At 35.1% G+C, this 27,485-nt stretch overlaps 1 protein-coding gene across 1 annotated transcript in view; it reads right to left on the reverse strand.

The window, feature by feature from the left end:
• Window positions 1-27,485, reverse strand: part of ank1 (ankyrin 1) — a 97,068-nt gene that overhangs the window by 37,181 nt on the left and 32,402 nt on the right. Inside the window, exons 2-20 of the mRNA XM_015384617.1 lie at window positions 20,307-20,408; window positions 13,494-13,592; window positions 12,665-12,763; window positions 12,301-12,399; window positions 10,256-10,441; window positions 10,035-10,133; window positions 7,850-7,948; window positions 7,595-7,693; window positions 6,510-6,707; window positions 6,039-6,137; window positions 5,582-5,680; window positions 3,411-3,509; window positions 3,091-3,288; window positions 2,898-2,996; window positions 2,612-2,710; window positions 2,217-2,414; window positions 1,969-2,067; window positions 1,016-1,114; window positions 833-931 (exon numbers count right to left, since the gene is read on the reverse strand). Of these exons, the coding sequence (XP_015240103.1) occupies window positions 833-931; window positions 1,016-1,114; window positions 1,969-2,067; window positions 2,217-2,414; window positions 2,612-2,710; window positions 2,898-2,996; window positions 3,091-3,288; window positions 3,411-3,509; window positions 5,582-5,680; window positions 6,039-6,137; window positions 6,510-6,707; window positions 7,595-7,693; window positions 7,850-7,948; window positions 10,035-10,133; window positions 10,256-10,441; window positions 12,301-12,399; window positions 12,665-12,763; window positions 13,494-13,592; window positions 20,307-20,408 (2,268 nt within the window). The remainder of the gene's footprint in view (window positions 1-832; window positions 932-1,015; window positions 1,115-1,968; window positions 2,068-2,216; window positions 2,415-2,611; window positions 2,711-2,897; window positions 2,997-3,090; window positions 3,289-3,410; window positions 3,510-5,581; window positions 5,681-6,038; window positions 6,138-6,509; window positions 6,708-7,594; window positions 7,694-7,849; window positions 7,949-10,034; window positions 10,134-10,255; window positions 10,442-12,300; window positions 12,400-12,664; window positions 12,764-13,493; window positions 13,593-20,306; window positions 20,409-27,485) is intronic.

The following is a 27,485-nucleotide window of genomic DNA, read 5'->3' on the forward strand; positions in this document are numbered from 1 at the left end:
ATCCATCCATCCATCCATCCATCCATCCATCCATCCATCCATCCATCCATCCATCCATCCATCCATCCATCCAAGGGCTGCAACTAATGATTAATTTGCAAATCGATTAATCTGTTGATAATACTTTGGAAGGATCAATCAATAATCGGATAGTGAAACATTCCATAAAGAAGATTTTTATTTTTAAACGAAATTAAACCAGGTGGAACAAAAATGTTTCCTCTTGAAGGGTTCTGTATGGAGAATATTGACTGATTTTTTTTTTTTTTTTTTATGCAAAATGTTTCAAATTTTTTTTAACAATTTTAATAGAATTATTGCTTCAACTGAGTTGCTTTCTCAGCTAAATGCACGTTTTAATATCTCAATACTCCAGTTAACGATTTATCGATTACTAAATTTGTTGACGATTATTTAAATAATCAATTAATCATGGTTAAACCGATACATTTTTTCATATATATATATATATATATATATATATGTATGGAGAGAGAGGGAGAGGGAGAGAGAGGGAGAGAGGTTTCGGATTTCTGTCACACAACCTGCATTTTAATTCTTTTAATCCTGTAACCAAATGACAATGTTTTGACACAAAAAGAAATCATCAAGACATATTACCATGACTAAACTAATGTTGGCTTTGTTCTTATATTCTAAAAAAGTTGTCCTAGATCTTTCGGATTAAATCGCCTGTAATGGTGAGCTCATTTAAAAAAGAAAAGCTGATGTTTAGACTGTCAAGAATAGGTATCAGGTATGATTTTTAAAGCTATTTAAAGTAAAGATAAGCACACTAGTAACAAACAACATTGATCTGTGAATTTCTTACTGATGTGATTTCATTGGGGAGGGCTCCATGTTTTAGTAACAGGGTGACAATATCTGTGTGGCCCTGTTGAGCCGCCTGGTGCAGAGGGGTGTAGCCCGTCTGTAGGAATAAAAACAGAAGTTGCTAATTCAGAGAGGAGTAACGAAAAAAAAGCTCTCAGCTCATAATAAGGAAATAGCTTACCCTTGTTTTGGCATTCACTTGAGCCTGCTGCTGCAGAAGAAACTTCACCATCTTTATGTTGCCGTAGTGGCAGGCCACATGTATGGGAGTATATCCCATCTAAGGGGGAAAGACAGTGCTCTTGATAATAGCTCAATGCACAGTTATGACTTTACAGATTGTTGTAAGTCTAAAACATTTAAACATATCAGAATTCCTTAATAAAATATATACCGGTATATAGATACCAGTATATATTTTTTAAGCAGCCTAAATAGATTCCTCATTGGAAACTTGTAGCAGTGCCATAAAAGCTTTTCATAGGTTTTCCATTTTAAATATTTACTTTTCTAAGTTTCTAATTTTCCATCACTGGCTGTGAAAAAAATAAAACCAAATAAGGTTTCTTCAATTTTAAATTGAAGAAACCTTATTGGTTTTTGAATTGAAAATGTATTTTGATATATGTAACACAGAAGGGTTTTCCAAGAATAGAATGTCTTAATGCTTTTCACCCAAGTTAAAGCCAATGTTAAAGGATTATCTGTGCACAAAGTATAATTCTATTGAATTAATATTGTCTAGTCACTGCAATAGATTATCAATTTAAATAAATCATTTTTATTATGTGTTATGAAAAAAAGAAGATTAATAAAAATCTTTTCCAGAACATAACAAATAAGAAGATTATTGACTTTTTTACTTATTAAACCCTTCTTAACTTTTGCTAGGGCTGGTATAATTTTTTTCTAGCTCATCTAACTATGAACAACAATGTGCCTTTTAAGGAAGTTTCATTCATCTCAAATTCCTCTCCTCATTTCTGACCTCTGCATACATGAAATAATTATACTGTTTAAATGAGCTAATTACTCTACACTCTGATGTGGAAGTCAGTCTCTATATTCAGGTCATTTTAGCAGATCTAACTTATCCTGTTAATCCATGCACTTGTTTCATGGATGTGAATTTACCCGTGAAGCTGCATAGACCGACGCGCCCTGTTTGACCAAAGTGTCTGCGATGCCTACATGACCCTCCTGAGCTACAAGATGCAGGGGAGTCAGCCCATTCTGAAATGCAACAACAAAAAAGAACCAACACGCATTAAACAATTCAGTTTAGCCTGTTACCCTGAGCGATTTCTTTTGTATGCTTAACAGTGCAGTTAATTATGGCTCTCCAAGAACAATGCAAGACATTTAATGTCATTCCAATGTACCTTGTTTCCTAGGTTTACATTTGCTTGTTTGGAGATAAGCAGAGCCACCATATCAGGCCGCCCCTCCTGTGCGGCCAGGTGTAAGGGCGTGATGCCTTGGAGGGACTCTGCATTTGGGGATGCTCCATTCTGAAGCAGAACACTGGCCACCTCCATCTGGTTCTGCTTGGCAGCTATGTGCAGAGGAGTGTAACCATTCTGGAGAGATAAACAATGGCACACATGTCAGCACAGGCTTTACTCTTTTGATCCAAGTCCAAAGGCAATTTACACATAAAAAAGATCATAAAAGTTGTTGTGAAGGAGCATTAGCAAGTATGAGGACAGGTGCAAGAGTTTCTCTAAAGTCAAAGGGCTTGTGCGAGAATGTACACATTCATCAGTAAACATCTTACTCGGGCAGTGCTGTGTGCAGATCCTCCCTTGCTGACCAGAAGTTTAACAACATCCAGGTTGTTGTGATGCACGGCCACATGAAGGGGTGTCAGACCATTCTGTCAACCACACATATATGTACACATGTAAACATATAAAAACCCAGAGACGTAAAAACACAAAAATCACACAGAAACGTATGGTACACATACTATGGCAATAAGCTTGTAAAGCTAAATTTTTTCCCCGAAAAGCTGAAGTTCTTAGGTCTGATAATTCAAGTAGACAAGTAAAGCAACAACTCACTTTCCCTGCTGCATTTGGGTTTGCACCTCTTTCTAGAAGAAGTTCCGCTACATCCACTTTTCCATACTTAGAAGCTACATGTAGAGGAGTGAAACCTTTCTGCTCCACATAGAGGGAAACAAAACATGTGACATGTTTATTTCTGAATTTGACATTGCAACACGTGATACATTGATTGTATAACCTACTCTACCTTTGTCATCTTGACTTGTTGCGCTCCTGCATCCAATAATATCCGTATGGTGTGGATATGTCCCTCCCGTGCAGCGATGTGTAAGGGCGTGTGACCAGCAGTCGTTGCCGAGTCAGGGTTAGCCTTGTGCTCCAGGAGCAGCTTGACCAATTCCTTGTGGCCCATACGAGCCGCACAGTGTAGTGGTGTCTGGTCATCCTGTAGGGGGGAGTAAAACGAATGCTGCAATACTTGAACTTGAACTGAAGTTTTGCTGAGGAGCTTCAAAGTGAAACTTGATAAAAAAAAATGTGAAAGAAAGTTAATTTTGATGCTCGTACTTTTGCCTTTGCATCAACTTGTGCTGCATTCTGTAGTAGGAACTGAGCCACTTCACAGTGTCCTGCTCTGGAGGCCATATGGAGGGGTGTCTCCACTTTCTGAAGCATAAGAAATACAAAGATTATTTTATTAGAGCTTTGTAGAAGTACTCAGTTCATAAGATTAGACCTCAATAATTCATAATGGCAGCCAGCGTATGCTAGTCAGTTAAGAAAATTGAGATCTATTAATTAATTAAAATGGTTCCAACACAATATCCCTTTGAAATTTTCAGATATTTATACGCTTTATATTTCAGATGTCTCATTTGAATGATATGCTTTTTTTCTTCAACTATTCAAGATTTAGCCTCAATATGCCAAAAGTATCATCTGAAAAATATCAGCAGCAAATATGGCGAAAAAGGTTGACTGGCGTCTAAATAGTCAGTATCAGTGTTAATAAATGTCTACTGCCATGCATAACAAAGTCTCTGTTCGAGTTTTTGCATATTTACTACAGCCCAAAAAAAAGAAAAATGATGAGAATTTTAACCTGAGACAGAAAAAATAGCTTTGCTTTACTGTAACAGTAGCTTGGTGATCTTATCATCCTTATACTGTATAACAAGCTTTTAAGTTCACTTAAAAGTGCTAATGGGTTTATTAAGTCATTGTTTTGAGAATAAATCTATTTCTTAAATTTTAATAATATTATATATGTAATCTCCAAAATATATCACCTTCCATCTACAAAAAAAATATCAGTGCTCTGTTTCGTCTTGATAAAATAATACAATATCGGCATCATTATCAGTTTCAGATAACAAGGAAGTTTCAATTTCTTTCTATTTCCTCATCTTATTGCATGAGAGGTCAAATTGTTTCAATATTGGGTTAACTCATTTCAAGCTGAAAACACCAATCACCAGAACAGGCTGTTCTGTTGCCATTTTTTTTTTCCACCAAACTTGTCCATCTTGTCTTGGTGGACAAGATGTAAAAAGGTACTGCAAATACATAAATGGGCAGCAACAAAAAAAAAGTTAAACAAACTCAAAATTTTGACTGACAAACCCAAAAATGAAACAAACCAATACTAATAGTAGACTTAGACAAATAACCAATGCACAGGCCAAGCAAGGTTCTGTTTCAGCAACTGGACATAAAGTTTTCTAAAAGATGTTTAGCCTCTCATCCAAGAGGTTTCTAAAAGAACTGAAGACACCTCTTGGATGAGATGCTGAACTGAACCTTTTAAGCATGACCATGACCTGGATGACTGAGAATCTTTACAGATACCTGCATAAGTAAAATGCTGAAAGTAGCAAGATTAGAAAAGGTTCAAACTAGCAAAGCATTACATAAGCACTCTGGACCACTAGGGGGAGACCATCCTCATATAGGACAAACAGTAAAGATTTAAACAAGATGCTCAGAGAGATTTAGTGTAATTCATGTTTAGATTTAGTTTTCAGCACATTTATACATGTAGAAGGATTATGTACATTGCTGTTTTAATTTTCCACAAATGTATCATTTCTCTGCCCTGTGAGAAATGATGATGGTGAGCTGTTCAGGGGGATGGATGGATGGATGGATGGATGGATGGATGGATGGATGGATGGATGGATGGATGGATGGATGGATAGATGGATGGATGGATGGATTGAATTTCTCTTTTCAAAGCGTTTTGTCTTTTCCTGTGGTTTGTGTGCTGATGTCATCTCATCTCTGCTCATTTATGTATTTGCAGTCCACCTTCAATTCTGGACTTACAGTTTCAGTGCTCTGCTTTGAAATGATTAGTTGTAAACCAACGCCATACACCCTTTATATCTTTTCTAACCCATGGGCCAAGTTGTGTCAGTGTATTGACAGTGTTCAGCTGAATGATGAAACCAACTGTAACATGAGAGCTGCTTATTTTTGCACCACAGTTACCCCTTTGGCTCAAATAAATAAATGATCTTGAAAAAAATAAATAATTGGATAGTTCACTCAATATAATAAAAAAATATAGTCAAAATAAATCACATCAGCTACAACAAATTTATTTTTTTATGCATGAAAATACTATTAAAGTCAAAACTACCAGAAACAATATCAAGAATATCTTACATGAAGGTTAAAGGTAACCATAAGTTGTGACACTAAGCATTAAATAAGTTTTAAACCTCTTAGTTTCTTACCACATTGGAAGCATTAGGTGAAGCCCCTCTTTGGAGCAGGTTCTTTACTATGTTTAGATGGCCCATGAATGCTGCTACATGGAGAGGGGTGAGACCAGACTGCAAACGTAAAAACAAAGGGAAACAAAAGGTCATTCAAACACGAAGCATTTCAACAAGTATTATTCTTATTAATTAGTTTAAACAGTGTATTAGGAAAAAAAATATAGGCTAGATAGTGACAATTTCTTGCATGAATAATGCATTAGCTATACTCCTCCAGCTATTTCCTCACTAATGGAAATGTAGGTCTAAGGCAGAACTATAAACAGTGCAGTCGCCCACAAAAATATATGTAATACAATCTTCCAGTTTCTTAGCAGCAATTAGAGTTAAAAAACTATAAATTAAAAATAATGGTATAAAAGCTACTGTACAGATAGCACTGCTATGATGCTACTTGAGCAGATTATCTCACCTCTGTGACAGCTTCCAAAGAAGCAGAGTGCTTTAACAGCAGGTCCATTGATCTCATGTGGTTCTTCTTGCAAGCGATATGAAGAGGTGTGAAGCCATTCTGCAGGCAAAGGAGAAAAGGTTCAAGACTTGTTTTGAACTATTGGAAATAAAAACTGCTTCATAAAGACAAATTAAACATCTAAAAACTTTGAGCAGGAAAAAAAAACTTTCCTAGCCAAGTGCTGGTGAAAATTTTTAGTCATCCAGGTCATAGCCATTCCGAATAAAAAAAGTTAATAAACAATCCACTGGACTCTTAATTCAAAATGAATTCAATTTTTAATTGAAAAAGCTTCCTGGATGGGAAGCGAAACGTCTTCAAACTTGGAAACAAAGTCCAGTGGATCGTTTTTTTTTACTTTTTGGGGGAATTTCCTAGCCGAGTTAAGTAAACCTTGTACCATCCAAAGTAAACAAACTAGTAACTCACCAGAGCACGAGCGTTAGCTTTGGCTCCTTTGTCCAGTAGAACTTTGGCCATTCGATGGTGACCACAGTGGGCTGCTACATGAAGTGGGGTTAGATGGTCCAATGTGATATCATCAATCTCAGCGTTGTATTGCAGTAGCTGCCTGACACAGTCCATGTGATCCCCCTGAGCTGCCATGTGAATTGGGGACAGACCATTCTATAGAAGAAAGAAAGGAGTATAACCAGAAAACCATATTATATTTACAAAAATGGCAGAATAATGGTGTCCTAAATGTAGGACTACTAATTATAACAAAAACATTTCTTCTGAAGAACAGCAAAGATTTAAAAAAAATGTTTTTTCCTGAAATTGTTTTACCTATCATCTCAAAATCATAAAACCTAAGGAAATATCCCTAAATAAGTTAGCAGTATATTCTGAATATTTTTATTAGTTTCTTTCAAAAAGCTCTTCAAGGTGTGATAAAGGCCCCTTTTTTCAGTCTCTAAGCCTTTAGGGTGAGAGATTTAGATGCCTGACTTCCGCTCTAATGCTCCTAACCCACCAAGCCTATAGTCACAGACCTTCGCCCACTAACTTGTATAATAGGAAGTCAGAGCTGAGGGTTGGGGAAGTGATATAGTGAGGTGTGACCTGCATAAACAAAACCCAGAACTTATTTTCCTGTCAAAAAGAGTAAGACTGTGAAATAAATCATTTAAATTCAAAGCATATGCTTGATACCAACGTATACACATTACCGTTATGAAATAAACAGTAGTGGAAAACTTCTGACTCAAAATATATACATAGTGCACTGCTGGCGCCATTACTGAAGGCTCACCGCTGTGCAGCACATCGCCATCTTGTGATTTATGAACGGCCAGAGGGAGTTCAAAGGCAGCTTGTCTTTGCAGGTTTGGAAAGAAACTGTTTTATGAACGAGGCTATTTATAAATCATTAGGCATTAGAGGCTTATAATCACTAACTGCTAATTTCATATTTACTCTTGAGTGAAAGATTTCTAATGTTTTTACTGTCTGATTGCTTCACTATTAAAAGCTTTATTTGCAGACAGGAGAGACAGTAACAATGACATTACTTTAGTTTTAGCCTGGATGGGAGCACCGTGTTCCAGGAGGATTTCAATAATGCGAACGTGACCATTCCGGGCTGCACAGTGAAGAGGAGTCAGCTCATCCTGTAAACAGTTGGTAGAAGTCCGAGATAAATAGAAAAGAGTAAAACAACAGTGTGAATCAGTATGAAAATATAGCACAACTATATATGGAACAGTTTCACACATCAATGAGCTCCTGCAAAAATTCAATTAGACTGCGGCTCAAATGTACTTTACCTTTGTTTTGGCATCGATCTGAGCTCCCCTGTCCAACAGTAATCTGACCATCATCACATTGCCCCTCCTGGAGGCTATATGGAGAGGTGTGATTCCATTCTGGAGAACAGATGAATCATATATTGTAGGTTGCTGCATGTTTTGTCACAGCCAGAAAGAAAGTCAGCAGAAAATAATAACTTCATATAAACTTTTCTCCTGGAAATGTGGAAAAAGCCTGGCTTCATTTCTCTATTAAGGATAATCAGTTTACTAGACATTATTCCCTTTTCAGCAAACCCTAGCGTGTGACTGCATTCTGAAAATTTGTTTTTTTCAATACTTATGGTAAGTTCCGAACCTTAATAATGGTACGAAACAACCTACAACCATGGTGTTAGGCATCGCTGAAGAGTAAATGAGTCGATGCAATCAGCTGGTTTTCCTTAGACAGAAAACTTTGAATCCATCTGATTGTATAATCTGGTTAAACTGTATCTGTAAAGCGCCTTGAGATGATGTGTGGTGTGAATTGGTGCTATATAAACAAACTGAATTGAATTAAATGAAACCCAAACATAGTATTGTTAAGTAGAAATGGTGAGTAACAACAGTGAATTTGTGGTAAAACACTAACCCATATTTGATCAGATAGAAAATTACTTATTGTCAAGAAATAATATGTATTAAATAGTCCTGATTATTCATTGGAGCTGTGTTTTTAGCAATATTGGATTTTTGGCAAAGCATGGGATTAAAACCTAAGATATTATATCTTTCTAAAAGTTTGCATACCATCAAAAAGAACTTATCTGAGAAATGTAAAATGTTTACACATAAACATTTTTCAATATATATTTAGTAAATATAAATGGTTTGGAAAATAATTAAATTATAATAATAAATAGTATTACAATACAATGAGATATCAATAATTATCTTTTTTTTTATTTAGTAAGAAGTAAGGAACAGGTGGAGCCTCTGCTTTATAATTTTCTTTCTACAACTTCTACACTCCAGGTAGAAAAATACAACGTGTACACACCGGGGACAAAGATTTTTAAATCTAAGATGATGAAAATGCATACTTTTTTTTTTTTTGGATAAATTTTCATTCGATTGTTTGGACATTTTTCATAACAAAAACAATTTTGAAAAAAAATTGAAAAGAAAAAAAAACTACAATAAATCACTAAAGGAAAACGTTATTATTGTATCTCAAATTAACAGCCTGCAGTTTCAAGATAAGGCTACTTTCAAATGTATTCCTAATTAATTTGATGTCAAATACATGACTTGTTTTTACAAAAATGTTTAAGATTAATCTCTTCTCATAAAACTACAGGTAAAAGTCAAAAAGTTAACATCAATTCAATTCAGTTTATTCATATAGCACCAAATTCACAACACATGTCATCTCAAGACACTTTACAGATCATACAGTCAAATTGATACAAAGTTTTCTATCTAAGGAAAACCAATTGATTGCATTGACTCATTGACTCAAATGCAATCCCTCACACTAAGCATGCTTGTAGCGACAGTGGAGAGGAAAAACTCCCTTTTAACAGGAAGAAACCTCCAGCAGAACCAGGCTCAGTGTGAGCGGCCATCTGCTGAGGCCGACTGGGGTTCAAGGAGACAGAAGCAGTGACACCAGTGTTTACATCAGTGATGATTGTAAACAAAACAAAATTTGGCTTGCGCTGATAGCATATACTGTAAAGCAAAGATTATTGGAAAAAATAACATAACATGAACAATTTGTGAAAAACATAATGCTATAGCAAACCAATATTTTCTTTTATATATAGTAAAAATAAGTTTGACATAAGCTAAGATTTTCCATCAGAGATCATGCAATTGCAAGCTCAGATTTGCTTTAAGAATTAAAAAAAATAATAATTTTTATGTATGCTAACGAATGAATTGGAAAAAAAGCTGAAAGTACTGTAAAATAAATATTTTTGTTATCTTGTTTTTATGTGTGAATACCTAATTATGTATCATTTCTGTGTTGGAAGTGGTGGAAGGAAGAGAGTGTTTATTTCAATCTACAGTTGAGTACAAGAGATGAGGGAAGTCTGTTGTATAATTATATATGAATGTTTGCTCAGACACCATTACTTTGTTGTTCCATGGCAGATACAGAAACAATAATGCTCCTGATGCATTGTTTAATACATCCAGCTGGAGAAACACTAACCTTTGGGGTGAAGTTTACATTTGCTCCTCTGTTCAGCAGCAGCTGAGCTACACTCATGTTTTCATAGTGAGCTGCAATATGCAGCGGGGTGAAGCCAGTCTGAACGGAAAAAGAAATTGAAATTAACATGATATCCATTACTTTCTCCATCATTTTTTTTTTGGTCCTTTAATTTTTGTGTATTTTCTTAACAAAGCAGACATCATCTGAGTGGTTCAAACCTTGCTAAGTACATCAGGGTTTGGGTCGTTTTGTAGAAGGACAGCAGCCGTGCGAGTGTCATCGTTCCGTGCAGCTATGTGAAGGGCCGGGAGGCGGACCTTCCCTTTTGTGCCATAATTGATGAGCAGCGCCACAACGTTTTCATGGCCCTGCTGAAGGGCCACTGCTAGAGGTGTAAAGCCATCCTGAGTGATGGGAAACAAAACGGAGGAGAAGAGGTAAAGAAAAAACAAAGAAAAGATAGATGATTGAGGTCTTAACATCTTCTACTGCGATGCTATTAAAATCTAAAAAAAGAAGATGAGTAAACAATGTAGTTCACCCAGTAAAATGGGGTGAACTACATTGTTTTTTATATCACTGGTCTTTGACCCATCAGGTTGTAAAAGAGAAGCATTTGAGCTTTCATATGAGTCGTTCATCATAATTCTTTCATAATGTGCTAAAATATTGTATAAGAATTAACTTATTGTTGGACAATTACTTGTAAAACAAGGAGCGAAACAAATATGAAAAATTGTAATGCAAGGCAAAACCATTCCAGAATGTTGACAGAAGAAAAATATACATTTTGCACGTTATCTCTTAGAGGTGCTTTCTGTTTTTCTTTCTCACTGAAAGGAATCCTGACTCAGAGCTTCTGTGGTTGGCACTATCTCTCTCTGGTAAAAGTAAAACATCAATTCATGGAGTGTTTGTTATAATTAACTCGAAGCGTTCTCTTTAGATGCCTGTAAAAATACAATATTCTTGGTTGGATGTTTCTGTGTCTGTTTTCAATATAAAGAAACTGATTGAGCTGATGATGCCATTACATTTTTTGCAAAGGCAATGAATAAATGTTATGTGTTTCTTAAACAGTTTTTATTGTTGAAGAGAATTTGACTTTACTGCAGTATAATCTAAACAAATACATCTGTGTGAATTGTTTCTAAATAAAATATTAGATCTAAACAGACTTTGGGCTTGATTGAACATAGATATAAATTGGAGCTGCTGTGTCTTCAGAGGAAGGGGGGGGGAGTCCTTCATGTAAATAATCAATCTATTCAGATTTGCATCAGTTTGTCATGGTACTATGTTGTTTATTTAAAGAAAACTACAGCATTTTTTGTACTTTATCCGCAGCTAATACATTTTTTACCACATCTTTAAAAGTTCTGCTAATTTTAATGGGCTACTAATGTATAAATCTGTGGTTGATCTGTTAAAATGCATGAGACAAACTTAAACACTAGCTAAAAGCTACTAACTGTCTATTAGGGGTCAAAACCCTTTCAGTGAGTCATGGGGCAAAAAAGCGAAAAACTGCAAGATACATTTCAGAGGCCTCCTGAAGTAAACCCAAAAGTTGCATGGAGGGTCAAGAAAGAAATCATCAAAAAATATCATTAAATTAATAAATGTGAATATCCAATGAAATAAATAAATATATCCTTAATATCTTTTTAAAATTTACATCTATTATTTATGTATTTGATATATTATTACATCATTCAATGTACCCTTTAAATTATAAATTACATGATCAAATAATATCCCATGAAACAATTGAATAAGCTGTTACTCCATCCATCCATCCATTTGCTGACACGCTTACTCCCAGCTGTCTACAGGCGAGAGGCGGGGTAAACCCTGGACAGGTCACCAGTCCATCACAGGGCAACAGAGAGATAAACAGGACAAATAACCATTCACGTACAATTGGCTTCTCTAAGGGGACCTTAGAGAAGCCAATTGACCTAACATTAATGTTTTTGGACAGTGGGAGGAAGCCGGAGTACCCGGAGAGAACCCATGCATGCTCAGGGAGAACATGCCCAGAATTACTCTATATCTATAAATTGAAAAAAAAATAATAATTTAATAAAAAATAGATAAACTGTAATGGTAGAAATAGCATTATCATATTTTGGATTAGCTTAAAATTAGTAAGAAGATTATTATTTTTTTTTCATAGAACACAAAAACATGTAATAATGTCTTTCTGCTTCAAAATTTGAGCACAAATTAATAGTACTGTGAGAATCAGGTACAAACATACCTCAGTTGGGAGACTCTGATTTGCACCGTTTTCAAGCAGAAACTTGACCACTTCTAAATGGTTCTCCTGTGCAGCCATGTAGAGTGGACTGAAGCCTTTCTGTTTAGGAAATTAAAACACCTCGTAATAAACACAGAGACTTGCAGACAGCTCTCTATGTTAATCAAGATTGTTAGAATAAACATTTTAGTGACACATTTGGCACAGCAATTATACACATAAAGGCAGGACATATTATTTAAATATCCAAACAAGAATGAACTTAGTACATTTGTATCCAATTAAGAAAAAAAAAAAAAAAAAAAAAAGAAACAAGCCTATACAGAAGCTACTATTTTTAGAGTCTCAGCTTCAGGAGACTCACATGTGACTGGGCATTAACGTTGGCACCATAGTTGACGAGCTCAGCCACCACTTTCTCCTGCCCTGCCAGAGCCGCGATATGGAGAGCAGTGTTCCCTTTCTAGAGGTCACACACAAAGAGAAAAAAAAACATGGCAGGTCAGAAAAAGAAAATGAGAGAGAATGAGAAGACAATTATGGCAGCCCAATGGCCTAGATATCCACATTCAACACTATAACACCAGCTTATGAAACAGGTGTAATTAAATTTACATTTTTGCCTTCAACATTACTGTGATCTCTGGGGAGGCACTAAATACCATTATCTAAAGCTACATAATATAATATAAATATATATATATATACACATTATATATATACACACACACATTATATATACACACACACATTATATATGTATATATATAAAAGACACATATTTGTTTTAATATTGTTTTTTTTAAGGAAAAACTGAAAAAAAGGAGAAAATATGAAAGAAAGAGGAGATAAAAGGGAGATAACGATAAAACATCTTCAGTCTGCATCATCACCTGCAAAGAGATGTAAAAAGAAAAACACAACCAACAGATATGGTACAAGACATACAATAAAGTAACACCTACAGTAGATACTATCGCTGAAGTATAACTAGTATTATTTAATCTGGCATATATTCTGTGATACCTGAACATAAGAATATGGGCTTTCTGTATGGAAGTGAATCTCTAAGTACCAGGTATATATATTGTTAAGAAGACAGTAGGATAAATAACCAGCATCCAGGGGCATCATCCAGTTCTGTTGATCAGATTTAGTCTTAAGGCCTTAGTCATGAAAAGAGGCAGAGTTACCTTCGTTGTCGCTTCCAGCTCAATTCCAGCGTGTAGCAGCTCCAAAACCATTTTGACATGACCCTCTTTAGAGGCCAGGTGTAACCCGTTAAGACCATTCTTTGGAGAAAACAGAGACAAAAGTTACAAGTGAAAGAAGTCATAAAAAAATGTAAAATTATCTCAGTTAATCCAAGGAAGAAGGCATAAAGTGATTTTCAGTATGCTTTTACTATTTGCTGTTTTAAACACAGCTCTTGGCTAGACATTTTTAATCTTCCTATCGTTTTATGTGTTTGGCAGCATCCTGAATTATTGATGCAAAGACTGAAGCCAGCTTGCTGTAACCGATCTGTCCACAAGGGGTCATTGTGACCCACACTGTTCACAAGCTTTTCATTGTACTGCAGTGTCACTACAGTGGGAAGCTCCCTGTGTAAAACCTGCACACAGTAATGGGAATCAAGCTGTGTTGCCCTCACAGTTACACCCTCTATTATCCCACCTTCCCACCAGAGGTTTCAGAAGTAAGTGTGGAGCCATATGTGTGACTTCTCCACTAAAACCAAACTTAACATTTTACTTTTCAAATCATCTAAATATACACACCTGTTAGTCTGAACCTTTCTACAGCAGCAAAACCTGCTGTATTTTAGAAAACACCATATAGAAATGTTTAAAGCGCAGAGGGATACATATCCTCCAAGTTGTTAGAATGGTTGTTATCCTCCAACAATGTTAGATGAATAATCATAAAGACTATAAATGCTTTAGTTACTACACCTGCAGAGGATAAACTATATCCTTCGTTAAAGTTCTGGTACAGTATTTTAACAGACTGTACTTGGTTAGCTTTTGTGGAATGAACCAATTAACTCTGCAGTTACAAATATAGACACCAAGTGAGAAAAATCTGGTAATAATATTTAAAATATTATAAACCTCATCTATATATATCTTGATGTCTGTTATGTCCAGAATAGGGCAGCTATATAACAGAAAAAGATAAACACAACTACGCTGCTGCTGATTCCATAGGATATAGAAGCCGCAAAACTGTTAAAGAAAGATTTCTTGGATTTTTTTATTTACCAGTACTAATCTGCAGCAAAGAAGTGTTATTCCAGTTGTTAAGGAGGCAACATTAGCTTCAAATTTGGGGCAGAAAGATTTGCTGCTCTACAGCCCAAGAAGGGTTTGAGTAAAGGACCTTTTCCAATGTCCATCATTCTATAGATAGATTGGGTTTTTACAAGAGGAAAACAGGCATTACTTTTTCCAGGAGTAAAATTATCCAGTTCACCTCAGTCTTACACAGCCCAAATAGAAAAGCTTTAAAATGACATGGATTTTTTTTTTTTAATCTACATCCAGGGTCAAAGTGAAGTCAGTTAGATACCCTAACAAATTGTAGAGAAGACTGAGGCACAAGGACAGAGAGAGAAAAGATGAGTCCTAAAAATAGACCACAGGTTTGTGGATATACAAGAACACAGAACCACATTAATCTCAAATAAAAATACAACACCTTCCCTTTTCTGAGCTGGAAGTAAAAATTCTTCCACACACAGCAGGAGAGAATAAAAATGAATACACTATATATATATATATATATATATATATATATATATATATATATATATATATATATATATATATATATATATATATGATTCTAGATTACAATAGGATTAGGGTTGTGGAGAATATATATAGAGAGAGTTTCTTTAAGGTACTTTTTATACGTTCCCTATCATGAAATGCGAACTAATTATTACAGACATTACATCATAAAAAAATGAATGAAAGTTTATTAGCATGTCAGTTAAAGAGACGACAGGAAGAAAAACAAATCAACATGGATTATTTTTATATCCTGTAATTGTTATTTGGCAGTCATTCTATGTTTGCCAGAGATTTTATGGCTCAGATATACGCAGCTTAATTGTATTTGGATGAAAGCTAAGTATTTCCTTCTGCATTTAGACCTGCTGCTACAGCTCAAAAAAGATATGGCACTTTTTACATTTCAACACAGAACTAACTTGAGAGCAAGATATAGAAGTTCAGTCTGACTTAGGTCTCATCAATAATATTTCAACAACATTTTGGACAAGCAGTTATTTTGACTATGAGCTTGAAATCCAGGAGGTGTAATGCATATTTTAGTAGTTCATTATCTTAATTTAGAAAGATTTAAAAGAATAAAAGGTGAAACAAAACATTTATGGACCCGTAATCTTATATATCAATAATTCATGCATTTTAGACAGAGAATAAGTAGTTTCTGGGAAACATGAATCTTTAATAGTCTTTCAAGGCTCTGATTTTATTCAATTTTTCCAATTCTGCAAGGCAAAGTTCCAGTAAAATGTACAGTCTGATCTGCATGAGCTGGAAAACGTCTTTACTTAGATCATGCAATGCTCTTAAATATATGTACATGATGTGGTGCATAAAAAGATGTCACACAGTAAAGCTGTTCTTTCTATTAATTCAGCAAAAATATAAGAGAACATTCTCCAAATCGTTGTTGTGGAAATATCAGATCATCACAAATGAAAGAAATGTTTATGCAACAAACTTTGACCCAGGCTTACAGTTCATGGCGATGGTGGCCTTTAAAGTAAAGGAATAACTTATGCTTCCAAAATGTTGCAGTTACATTTAGAAATTGTTATCCTACGAGACAAAATAATAACAACCTAACAGATAAGTTGACGGAGGATTATTTGATATTTTATTCATAACTAATTAAAGCGGTGGATAAGCTCAATCAGCCCCTGTGCCTCTCCTGCCTCCCCTACAATAACATGTGTCATTTAAAATAGATTTGATTTTAAAGGGTTTTATTGTTTTTTATAAGGAGGAATGTTTTGCAATAGAATCCATTATGTATATAGTTGGAAGGCTGTGTGGGGATGTACGTGTAAGTGTAAGTGTAGAGCCTTTCATGGGTGCATTAGTGTTAGTGGGTCAACTTTAACTTTGTTGTGCTGTTGTTTTTAATGTGCATTGACCATAACCCAGATTCTACTTTACATAAAAAAAAAAAAAATACCTTTAGCAGTCCTTAAACATGAACCTCCTGGATGTTATTATAATCTTAATTAAAAAAAAAATTCTTTCTCTATTTATTAAAATGTGCCTGTTGCTAAGAAGATTCTACCAGCATCAATCACTGTTGATTCTGTAAAGATCAACATTTTATGAAATACTTCACAAGTTAATTAATAAATGAATAATGGGAAAAGAAAAGCCTTTGTTTGATGCAAAATGTTTGTTTTCAGTGTCATAATTTCCCGCCCACCTGCAAAACAGGTGAAAAGCTAAAAATGCTTTATAACATACAGAATACAAATCATATGGACTGGACAGCTAGGCTGGCTAGGATTGTTAATCAGCAACCTGAGGCAGAGTGTAGTAAATCACAACTGGACTGGATATAAAAATGAGTTCAAAGCAACAAGAGCAGGCAAAGGAGAAGACAAGAAAGCAATATAAAACCACAAGGAAAACAAAATATTAAGTTAAACCTAGATGAGAGATTAACTCCTATGATTGGAAGTATAAGGATGGTTTGCTGCATAACTACTATACTTGAAAATTACTATGAAGGAAAACCTGCTTATCTAAATTTTCAAAAGATTGTTCTTCTAAAAAAATACACTGTTCATTGCTCAGACCGAAAAATATCAAGAATGATGTAAAGAAGTTGCTGAGTTCTTTTTATTTATCTTCTTTAGCTAAATTAGAACCAATATTTTTATCATCCTTGGCTGGCTTCAAAATGTACAATTTAGAAACCTACAGTAACAGATCGAACCCATGAACAAATGGAATAAAATATGCTCCTCAAACAAGTGAAGGATCTTAAAGAACATCTTAAAGGAAGTTTTTTCTTTGCTTTCCACCCCAATTTTAGATATGCCTAATCTATATCTAGTACAGAGAAATGTACCTCAGGTTTTTAAGGTAGCTTTAAATCAACCTGTACTAAAGAAACCCTGCCTTGATCAAGATGACTTGATGAATTCTAGACCTATATCTGACCTTTCATTCTTATCTAAAACTCTCAAGAAAGCTCTTACTAATTAAGAGTGAACATTTACATCACGGTGTTCTTTGTGAAGAGTTTCATCCAGGTTTAACAGCTGATCTCGGCACTGAAACAGAACTGGTGAAAGTCACTAATGATATGATCGCTGCCTCAAAAAGTGGATTAGTGTCTGTTGCTCTGTTAGATTTCAGTGCTGCTTTTTATAAAGTAAATCTTAATATTATCCTAGAAGACTGGAATCTAGGGATCTAGTGAACTGTGCTAGGATGGATTAAATCTTGTCCGTCCAACAGATTCCTGTTTGTAGAAGAAATTAATAATCTTGAAACCTGGAGTAAACCTGTGGAGTACCACAGGGTTAAGTGTTCGGGCCAAAATAAAATTATACACTTAAAAATATATTTTTTTAATTACATTACACAGTTCTTTTGCACCTCTGTCTCAGAGTTGTCAACATGAACAATAAAGTCCCCCTACAAGAATTAAATACTCATCTTAAACAGATATCATGGATAAAAGTTAATTGTTAATTGGAATGATTAGTTGTTTTGGACTGAAGAGGCCTGCAAACATTCAGAAAACAGGCTTAAACAGGGCTCTGCACTGGCAAGATATTCAAAAGATTTTTAATCCAACCAGGAACACTTTTATTTAACATTTATTAATCATTACCATACAAACTGACGTGATTTACTATACATACAAAATTATGTAGGGCCATTCACACTGAGACTGATTCTGTTTTCCTTCCTACTGCCACTATATAGCGTGAGTTTTGTATGGTGTCCAAACTTCCTCCCTAACCCCTAAATCCCTCAATTACCATATAGAGCGGCGACTAGTGAACTTTATAGTGAACTCAGTCAACTGACAGTTCAAACAGATGATTATTTCTTTTCCATCTTTGTTATTTGTCGAGACAGCAGGCCGCTGTAACAAAAAAATCCCATAATGCTTTGCGAGAAGAGGTCTTCGCTCAAAGCATTCTGGGATATATCTGCTCATCTAGTGACCATGGATAATCACTACTTTTCAAGATACACTGAGGGAAATTTCGAGTCCACTACTTTCTCATCCACTAGACTTTCGCACACTCATCTAAAATGGCGTGATCACTATGATGATCACTACTTTTCAAGGTGCATCGTGGGAAATTTCGAGTCCACTACTTTCTCATCCACTAGACTTTCGCACACTCATCTAAAATGGCGTCATCACTATATAGTGCCTCATATAGTGATTAGGGCGGACATTCAGACACAGCTAGCGACCGTCTACTACCTACATACTCGTCCAGCAGGAGTGATTTAACAAGTCAATGGCTTGATGCAGTCTGCTAGGTTTGCGTATAATAGTACCATACAGTTGGACTATCTGTCTGTATGATTTGTATGTACTGACTGTAAACTTCAATGAGATAATATTTTATGTAAATGAGCACTATATAAATAAAATAATTTGATTTATTTCTTATTTATAGACCTGAAAATGACTGAAGGTAAGTACGTTTTTTTTTTCAAACTTTGCAGTAGTCTATGTTTTACATTTATCTTCCAATGCATACAGTATATTTAAAACTATTTAAAGTATGATTTAAATGCATTTTTAAAGAGCTCATACCACAGCCTTGTTATGCCCACATCTAGTATTTGAAAAAAAAAAAAAACACTTAAAGGCCTTGTGGACCTCATTCACTGGGAAAGTGAAGCAGTTAAGGGCTGGATGTGGTCTGTTAAAGTACATAAATTATATATATAAAAAAAGTATATTTACATAGCTAATACATAGTTAATCCGAAAATTTACATAAAGATTGCAACCTCAAAGTCCTGACTCCAGCTTGCTACTGGTGCATTTACAGTGCGAGACAGAGCCAGTTTCATAGGTTTTGAGCCAGTACCAGTACTGGTTGAAAATTCAAATGCATTACACTTGGTAAACATGAGGGAGGGGCACATATAGATTTAGACAAAAATGCTATATTTCAAACAAATGTGCCATAAATTGTGAAGATAATGTTCAGGACAAGAAGACAACTCTATACATTTCATTGTATTTCAAAGAAAAAAATAATTCGGGGGTCATTTGTTCCTTCAAGTTGTTAGTAAGTAAGATGTACATGCATAATGAGCATGTGTTTGTAAATGTTTTACCATCACCCTTTTTGGGATTTATCACATAAAATTATCCTCAACAAGGGTGCAAAAGACTCCTGATACAAGATGTTGCTCTGAAGAACAGCAAGTCAAACGATCAAGTGCAACCAGGAAAAACTTTTACCTTCTCCCTCTGGACAAGAACTTAGAAAGTGCTAAAATGTTGACCCTGATCTGGTTGAATCTTAGCATGTGAATAATTAATAACTCAAGAAACAAACCAGTCCTGCCTTAATATGCTGCTTGCACATGCTGTGTTTTATTAATGTTTCGCAACTCTTCATAGATTACAACAGTTTCAGTCATTTTTTGACTTTGTTATTGGATTGGCTAGTCAAGATTACAGTACCGGTAGTTGGTTCTTTCTGCAGAGAATCTAAAGTTAACAATCTCAAGGTTTATACAGAGGTGATTAAAAAACAATATTTTGATTTAACTACAACAATAATAAACGTTTTATGAGTTTTAGGCATTATTTTTTTTTAGCTCCCTGTAAAAACTAATTAAGTCTTTTAATCCATTGTAACATGTAATCTGCTGGCCTGTTTAATGTAAACTCACTCCCACTGATGCTGAGATCTTTTCACAGGTGTATCCAAATTAGCATAAGAAATCTTACCTGATTAGCAGTGTTGATGTTAATCCCGTTCTTGATGTGATCCAGGGCCTTATCCAGGTTCCCTGAACGAGCAGCACGCAGGAAGCTGGTGGCAGCATCCGCCTACCACAGAAAGAGGGAATGGAGGAAAGGTAAGACGAGTTAGAAACTTATGCAGAAAAACAGGTTATCCAAATCCGAGGTTAGAAACTTCTAATTCTGTATGATATTTTTCAGTCAAAGCCACAAAGATTACAAAAAAAAAACCTTATATTATGACAGTACTATGACAGTAAATCTACTGCATCTCTTTTCCTTTTGTAAAAAGCATAAAAATGTCAGACTTCTTACAGCCCACTTGTGCCCACACTATGAATTTGGCAGCGTGCTCTGCTCTCAGTCAGGAAAAACCCCTGTGGTTTGTCTCTTGGTCTGTGTCAGTGTTTGTACGCCCACTTCTAAATTTATTCATTGACAACTACCGTACTATGGCTGACCTGAACAATGAGATATTTTCAGTGCCCTGAAGAAGAGATAACTCATGCCTGCATTGTACTCTTGACCCCGCCTCCACCTCCGTCACCAGCTAAATTATAAATCTGCTGAAGCTTTTATTCCCGAATGGTTTAATTATACTGAACTGCTAAAAAAACCACATGCCCTTTCAGAAGATGAGACATTAGATTTTTTTCTCTCCTCACATGTCTTATTCATCTCAGATGTGAGTTACTGCTGACGCATTAAAGAGTTGTGTTCAGCTTATATTTACTAAATATTCTCTTAGTTTTTCTACATAAATAAACAAACACAAGCATACTGTCAATTTAAGGTCAAGTTGGGAATGATTAAAATAAAACAAGTAAATGGTTTCTTGTTTGCATTTCTAGTGCTTTAAATACATTCTTACATTTTGAGCTGTTTTTTCTCTAGTTCTAAACTAAAACTTATCGTATTTAATTGGGATTTTCAACAATTGCATAATTATACATGGTCAGGAACATTATGAATGGTTTTAAGAATGTTTTGTAAATAACATTTTGGAAAATTCTGTCTATATTATTATCTAATATTTCATTTTTTTATTTAACTGACTATATGTTAGTGATATAAAGCTGTAATTCCTAAAGGGTTTGTCTCTTTGAGCTTTTAACTGGTCGTAGCTTAACTTTTAAATTTGCCACATATTCTCAGTTGGATATAAGTCTATGCTTTGAATAGGTCTTTCTAACATGTTAATGTGATCTAAAGCATTCATAGTTTTATGTTTAGGGTTGTTAGAAACTTTAAAGGTAAATCCTGTGTCACAGTCTTAAAACAACAGACTTTAACCATCATATTTTGTTTTAATAACTTTATGGACTACTTAATATGATTAAATATTTGCTTACCGAGCTTTTAAAAATGTTCCTTGCTAATATTCATGACAAAAACAATTTTATGTTAGAAGTGCAAAGAAATCCTATAAATTATTTCACACCCCTAATATATATATATATTATCATGTTTGATACTACACCTAAATGCTACAGGACATTTAAAAGGATATATATACATTTTTTAAAGTACACAAAATGCCATATTTTCAAGGCCAAAAAACACATCTAATTTCATCTGTAACTCCTTTGATGTTTATCTGTCATACTGCTTTTTCTCTTTGTGACATTTGCTTTCCTGTCCACCGTTTCCACCTGTGTCTCTCCTTCTCAGCCTCCTCGCTCCTGTATTGACTCTAAATAATAGCTTTAAGAGCTAATTTCCTCTCTGCATTTGATTGATAGAACTTTACATGTGTTAATCAATCTTTGTTTGTGTTGCTGACAGATATCTAGCCCCACCCAGTAAAAGATCAAAAGAGTGAGATTTGGTCTTGATGTTGTTCACAGGCTTGGATATATCTCCCATCCTCTGTTCTACCACTTTCTGCTGCTCCATTTTCCTTCCCTTTTTATTCTCTTTCACTCCCCTTTTTGCTCTTTTAACTCTATTTGCAATCAACCTGTCAGCTGCATCAGATAATTTAGTTACCTGAACCCCTCCCTTTGCACTAACATCATTAATGTCCTCTTTCACTCAAATTTTCCAGTAACTGAATAAACCGTGTTTTTACTGATGCTTTTGTCTGTTTTCTCATATTCTCTATGATCATATCAAAACCTTCTTTCCTATGAATCACTTTCTTAGCAGGTCAGAGTATGAACATTTTTTCAATCAAAATTGCAACACATGCAAGATGCAGTTTCACCACCTTGTAACAACAGCACTCAATATTGTCCCCCCTGCATGGGTTACAAATAATGTAACTGGACATTTAGATTAAGATAAGACAATTTACATAAAGCCAATATTTCCCTGCAGCGTTTTTGAAGAAAATACTATACAGATAAATCCTAAAATGTGCATAGCTAAAGTGTAGCACTTCTTAAAGTACTAAGGACTACATGCTATAGAATATCAGAAGACTAAATGTGTCTACTGGAGCTGTTGTCAGTAATCAATAAAAAAAAAAAATACAAAGGACTACGGTATCTGTTTTTAATACTGCGTAGATAGAAGGTGGAAAAAAAGTAAAACAAACTCCACAAAACACTAACCATACACATAACCAAATAAATATAAATACAATATATAAATACAATATATATATATATATCTACATTGTTTAAGGTTGCAAAAGCAAAAGACCGTCACTAAATTGTACTCACACACTCTTTTACAGTTTATCTGCATTTAAATCCGAAAATACCATGGTTAACTTTACATGTTTAGCTTTTAAATGAATATGAGTAAACTAGATGCTGATTCAACAGAAGGTAAATATCTACATAAATGATAGAAAATTTTATTATTGGAGAAGGTGAATTGTTTTCCTTTAGACAGAAAAAGAGGTGCAGCTCAGAATACTTGCACCCTTCCCATAATAAGTAAAAGCATAACACTGAATAAGCATAAAATGCTGGTTCCAATTGCTAATTTCAACCGTTGTGGTACTTAGTGCCATCTACTGTACAGGAGTGACCTGGTCCTTTGGCATGTCAGTCATCTGGAGGTGTCACTTTATGTCGGTTCTCATTTCTCCTACAGCAACCATTACAATTTTGTGAAGATCAACAATTATGCAAATCAGCAATTATGCATCATCTAGCTACCTCCTGAATTTTAAGGAGTTGAAAAGCAGTTATAATACATTGGTCAACCAAGCATGCAATGCCTGTAAATATACAAATGTAAGTTTTTTTTTCTCTTTTCTTTTCTTCAGAAAAAACAATCTCCAACAATATAAAGAAGTCCAAACTTGAGCAAGAATAATCCCTTTGCACACTGGGTAACGGTAACTTTGGATCTTCAGTGTAACGTTTAGAGCAAAAAAAGCTATTCTTCCACAGGCTTCCATTTAATATACTGCATGGGGTAAGAGGGAAATAAATTTATCCTATATTCATTTAAAAACCTTGCTAGAAATGTGCAAGTTGATCGCTGACATTTCTTTATGCAAGAGTTTTCGCTTATCAAGAAGGACATTTTTCAGATAGATGAAAAGAAATATGTGAGGAAATATGTGAGTCAGTGCACCTAGAAAAGTCACCTAGAAATCATTAGATGGTCAAATAAAAAGCAAGAAATCTCACCTCAGATAACTGCCCACCACAAATAAAGCATGCAACACATTGCAGATGCTGATGTATCGTTGATAAATATTTTTACAATTATGGAGGAACACCACATCAGGAGCAGATTACATAAGATGACATAAAGCTCTGTGAGCTCAGAGAAGTAACCTATAATGCAACACATAGCTAAGCCACACAGCCAAGACAGGAGCAAAAGAACGTGTCAGAAACATTCAAAAAGAGAAAGCCATGTGTTTTCCACCTTCGTTTAAATAATGTAACATTAATCCTGAATATCTTGATCACTCCAATGGGGGGAATCGGAATAAACAAATGGAGATTGATTTTAGACTGTAAATGAGCATTAAATGCCAAAATGTTTGGCAAAAACCACAAGACAAATTGCTAATATGCAAAATGCAAATGCAAGTCTAATTAAAGAATTCATACCATAAACATCACTGTTCTACATGTAGAAACTCTCTTAATAACATCTTTTAAATGTGTCTATTGAATGGTGATCAAGCTTGTTTTTAATTAAAGTGCAATGACATCCAATTTACTTTTCAAATAACTATTGTTTCCTAACCCATGCATATAACATGATTATCTCATTGATTTATGAAGAGTTTTTTTTTTTTTTTCTAAAATAATATTCTCAAAAACTGATGAGTCAGCTCATCAGTCCTATACCAGCCCACATCTACTTTGACTGATGGCTGCAGTCAAACTATTGTTTCAAGTATTCATTTTTATTGTTGGGGTAATTTGGATAGCCTACAAATTTTTCAGAGCGCCCCATTTTACAAATACAAATCTAATCACTGGAGTGTGCATTTTTAATTAGCTCCTTATAATCCAATAACTCCAACTCTTATTTAGTACAATTAAATTTGTTCTGCGTTCTACTATATTACCAATTGAAGTCAGCCTGTGTATCAAAAAACCAACCCAAAAAACACACACAACGAAAAGCGCAAAATTAATATTATTTGGCATTTTAAAAGAGGGTTATATCAAAAATCAACGTGCCAAATTAGAGATATCTAGAGAGATCAAATTTGTCAGAGTTGAGAAAACAGAAAACCTACCCATAAAAAGCTGTTTATTAAAAACATAGAAGTAGAGCTTTGTCCAGGGAAGCTACCAAGGGACAAATTGCTCTGGAGTGAGAATCTCTTCCCTGGATAAACCCTTAGTTCTGCACATCTTAAATAGACCAAGAAAAAAGGGTATTGAACAAAAACTATTACAGTAAGTCATGTTTGCAATAAGGCTGAAGCATAGATGAGAATTAAGCAAACATATTGTCACACCAAAATCTCAGACCTGTGTTTCCGCCCCACATCAACCACAAATATTTTGGAGTGAAAATTAACACAGAAAACTAAATGTTAGAAAAATGTGTATGTTATCATTTTATTTTAAGTTACAGGCATTGAGCATGTTAGAAATGTTCTGTTGTTTTTTTAATTCTAAATGGGAAGAGCAAACATTTCTCTCAGGGCCTGGTATTATCCAGCTATGCTGCCGTAGGTGACTGATAACTTCTGACCCTTCCTGGTATCTTCTGACCACTCCTGTTATTCCTTTGAAACCCGATGATAAAAGCAGCAGAAAAGAGAGGTCTGGCAGAGTTGACTACAGGCTTTTCAAGGGGTCTCATCCTCTGTTTGTTCTCTTACTCCTTTTCTGCAGAAAAGATACTTGCTTTGTTTGGTTTTCATTTCTAGGACAATAAGGGGTTATTATTATTAACCCTATCACTAAAGGGGAGGAGAATTTTGTTCTCTCTTACTCACCCAGTCAGTTAAGTTAAAAAGTTGAGAATAGTTGAAATGTGGTATTAATATTAAAGCAAGATAAAAAAAAAAAAAAAGTGGAAAAGATAATATAATGTAAGTGGACATGAATACTGAGAGCCATCAGCTTTATTACAGGCTGTTTAGCAACATTTGTAAGTCTACATCCTCCAAGGTGAGCCTTTTTTTTTAACAATTCTACTCAATTCTCAATATCATATTTCTGCTTTATTTTCTGAAATGATCTTATCACCTTTAGGCTGGATTTTTTCCTCGTTGCTCTCCTCTACTTTGCTCTTCCCTCTGCTTATTAGCTCCAATCACATCCACCTGTTCCTGTTGCTATTTAAGCCTCCTGAACCGCGCCTTTGGTACCAGATTATTCAAGCTACTTAGCAAGACTAACTCTAGGATTCCCTTTGTTTAGTTCTGCCTGTTTCCTATTTGTTTCTTCCCATGGATCCTTGAGTTTTCAACTACCCGTTTCACCTGTTCTTTGTTTCTGGAGTATTATCTGGATTTGGCCTGCTGCCGACCTTGGACCTGTCATCTGACCACGGCTTGGATGTACTCTCCTGGATCTTTTGGTTCCAATGCGTGCTCTGGCTGCTGCAGGATGCTGCTCCTCTTTTCTCCTGGATCTCTGGTGCTGGCTCAGCAAAAAGCAATGGAGTTGCTCATTATTATCCATTGCTTGAGTATTGAAGTCACTGACCTGAGCCTCTACTGCTACAGAGTTTCCAGTAAGCCTGCCACAACAGACGAGCAGCCGCACACTATTTCAATAAACTCTCTTTTAAATATATCACTGTCTGTCTCACCTGAATTCTGGGTCTTATGTTCTGAGCCTCTTGACATTTTCTGCATTTCATATTTATTGTTCATATTTCGACTGACTGCTTTTCTTGGTGCGAAAGAGGGGAGAAAAATCCCTCCTCCCAATTTTATTTTTCTCACTTTGGCCCTATTACTCCGTATGAAAAAGAAAGAGATTAAAAGAAAGGCAAAAGAGAAACTGATATTAGTGAGTGTACCCAAATAAAATCCAAAGCCATTAAATGGTCAGACTATAGCTGAATAATGTTTGTCCTCTGATTACTAATATTCCTCTTTGCTACAAGCTGTTTTAGAAACATAATTCAGTCAATAACTTAATAGACTCTTTCTTCTAAAATGTTTTGAGTACTGTTGGTTTCCTCTGACAAATGTCATTGACAGAATCCAAAATATGTCAACTTTCTCCAGCTCCTGTCAGTTCTGATTTTGAAGTATGTTCTTGTGTTATTTAAAGCTCTGACCTCTCTCTGCAGTTCAACATGAATCTCATCTTCCAGGCACCCAAACTCTGTGGAAACTAGAACTGCCATCCACATAAAAGTGAGATTTTTAACCTTCCTCCTTAAATTAAACAAATAAGAGAAAACATACAATCAGAATGTATGATGACTTATTGTAGCTGTGTGGTTTTGAGTATAACATATGAAAATAATTGAATGCTGTTTATTATAGCTTGGACACTGGTGAACAAATCAAAGGACTATCACAAAGCAGTGAACTATACATCAAAGAGCTTGTGCCCGTCAGACTCAAACCAATGATGCAGAACCCGAAGCATGTATTTTGGTCCCTTAACTCCAGCAGACATTAACAAATTATGTTTGTGGATGGACTAATGGCGGTTCGTTGTGGCAGAGAGCATAAACAAGAATCATTCATTATGATTAAAATACAAATTAAGACAAATTACCACACAAAATCACAGACACATGTGTGCAAAACTAAAAATAGTT

The sequence above is a fragment of the Cyprinodon variegatus genome, unplaced genomic scaffold (genome assembly GCF_000732505.1).
Source record: "Cyprinodon variegatus isolate N-32 unplaced genomic scaffold, C_variegatus-1.0 Scaffold318, whole genome shotgun sequence".
Taxonomy (NCBI): Eukaryota; Metazoa; Chordata; class Actinopteri; order Cyprinodontiformes; family Cyprinodontidae; genus Cyprinodon; species Cyprinodon variegatus.